Source organism: Drosophila rhopaloa, unplaced genomic scaffold, assembly GCF_018152115.1.
Source record: "Drosophila rhopaloa isolate 14029-0021.01 unplaced genomic scaffold, ASM1815211v1 contig_2, whole genome shotgun sequence".
In the NCBI taxonomy this organism is placed as follows: domain Eukaryota; kingdom Metazoa; phylum Arthropoda; class Insecta; order Diptera; family Drosophilidae; genus Drosophila; species Drosophila rhopaloa.
This window is the reverse complement of record NW_025335083.1, coordinates 9280486-9282719: the sequence shown is the minus strand read 5'-3', so window position 1 is coordinate 9282719 and position 2234 is coordinate 9280486. Positions and strand designations below refer to the sequence as shown.

Here is a 2234-nt window from a genome sequence, read left to right as displayed (position 1 = left end):
TTAAAAATTTTTAGTTTTGAAGAAATCATATAAATACTCATAAGACACCAGCAGCAAAGCCCCACCCGGACCGGACTTCATTACCATTGGCCCGAGACCCCTGAACAGAGCTCGGGCACCCTCCTCCCTGAAAGTCGTCCTTATCGTATCGATGGTCCACCGGTACTTGACCTCGCCCTTCACCGGCTGGGGTCCTTGAATCCGACACTTGGCCATATCCAAAGTGACGGTCATCACGCAAGCGAGTGAGCTGGCGAAGCCAGCAATTGAGACCTTTCGCAGGAGTTCTGAGGCAGAGTCCTGCGAGATGGGAACCCAGTCCTTGATAGCGTTGTAAAAGCCAAAGAAGCCAAAATGGAAGACAGCATTTCGTGCGACAAGCGCCGTGATACCACGATATAGTCCCTCGATGCCATATCCATCGTGCTTGATAATGTACTTGACCACCGACAAGGTTTTCAGGGGTTTTTCGCGATTAGCCTGCTGCGTGACCTTGACCACCTCGAAAGGATTCACGATGAAGGACTCCAGGGTTCCGGCCAGTGAGCCGGCCATGGCGTGGGTCAGTGGAGTGGCTTGAGGGGCCCCGAAGTAGAAGTACGGCTTTAACAGTTCGTACATCAGGAACTTGGCACCTCTCTTTGGAGTTTCCACACAAATCGGTGGCACAATGCCCTTCCAAAAGGAAGTCAGCCCCTCGTGGCGATAGATCTTGGCGATGGCGTCCAGAGGTCCCCGGTAGATGACCTCGCCACGAACCGGAGTAGTGCCCTGTATCTGCATCCGGGCCTTCACCACATCGAGGGGATGGAAGCAGACGATCTCCAGGAAGCCCGACAATCCGCCAGCCAGGAATTGGTAGTGCGCGTCAGGCCGGGCCGACGCCTCACAAAGGATCGGCATTCGGGCGACGACGACAAATTTGGAATTTCGTCTGAAACCATTTTGTCAAATAAAAAGGAAATCAGCGTTTTCGACATTAACATAAAAGCCAACTTAAAGGTATCCGTTTGCTCCAATTAAACAAACTTGTAAAACCTCTTTGGCAGAACTGGTACTAACATTTAATTTTAACTAATAATTTTTATACCCTTGCAGAGGGTATTATAATTTTGGTCAAAAGTGTGCAACGCAGTGAAGGAGACATCTCCGACCCTATAAAGTATATATATTCTTGATCAGGATCACCTCCTGAGTTGATATAGCCATGTCCGTCTGTCCGTCTGTCCGTCTGTCCGTCTGTCTGTCCGTCTGTCTGTTTCTACGCGAACTAGTCTCTCAGTTTTAAAGATATCGAACTGAAACTTTGCACACACCCTTCTTTCCTTTGCACGCAGTATATAAGTCGGAACGGCCGGGATCGGCCGACTATATCCTATAGCTGCCATATAACTGAACGATCGGAAATGCCATAACTTTGGTGTTTGTAAAGTAAGGAAGTTGGGATTTTCTATGGGTTTTGTATTTGGCTAATCAATCCGACATGCCGAATTTCATAAGGATCGGCCGACTATATCCTATAGCTGCCATATAACTGAACGATCGGAAATGCCATAACTTTGGTGTTTGTAAAGTTAGGAAGTTGGGATTTTCTATGGGTTTTGTATTCGGCTAATCAATCCGACATGCCGAATTTCATAAGGATCGGCCGACTATATCCTATAGCTTCCATATAACTGATTGATCGGAAATGCCATAACTTTGGTGTTTGTAAAGTTAGAATGTTGGGATTTTCTATGGGTTTTATATTTGGCTAATCCATGCCGAATTTCATAAGGATCGGCCGACTATATCCTATAGCTGCCATATAACTGATTGATCGGAAATGCAATAACTTTGGTGTTTTTAAAGTTAGGAAGTTGGGATTTTTTATGAGTATTAAGAATGCATCATATGAATAATTTTGGAGAATATAATTTACAGAGTATTCTGCAAGGGTATATCAACTTCGGCTCCGCCCGAAGTTAGCTTTCCTTTCTTGTTTGTATTAACCTTAAAATTATAACTGCTAAATTTCAAAAGTAGGTTTTAGTTTAGTCGAAATTAATACCTAGGTCGCTATGAACAAACATTAATTATATAATATCATCAATACGAAGCTATAATTCCCATCTGGTTCTAGCTTCGTATTGGTAGGTACACCTTCTATACCGCTAAAAAGTAAATGATTTCAATGCTGGTGTATTAGATTGACTATTGATGAGATATGAATGCATCCCTTGTATTAATTTCTT

The 2234-nt window shown here is 44.1% G+C and overlaps 1 protein-coding gene across 1 annotated transcript; it reads right to left on the bottom strand.

Moving 5' to 3' along the window:
• LOC108040744 (mitochondrial 2-oxodicarboxylate carrier) lies at positions 1–943 on the bottom strand. Its single transcript, XM_017118327.1, has one exon. The coding sequence runs from the start codon at positions 901–903 to the stop codon at positions 1–3; it is 903 nt and encodes a 300-aa protein (XP_016973816.1). The 5' UTR covers positions 904–943.
• Between the last annotated feature and the right edge of the window lie 1291 nt (positions 944–2234).

What these genes read in the sequence shown, in the direction of transcription:
- LOC108040744 (XM_017118327.1), bottom strand. Translation starts at nt 903, where the DNA reads ATGCCGATCCTTTGTGAGGCGTCGGCCCGGCCTGACGCGCACTACCAA.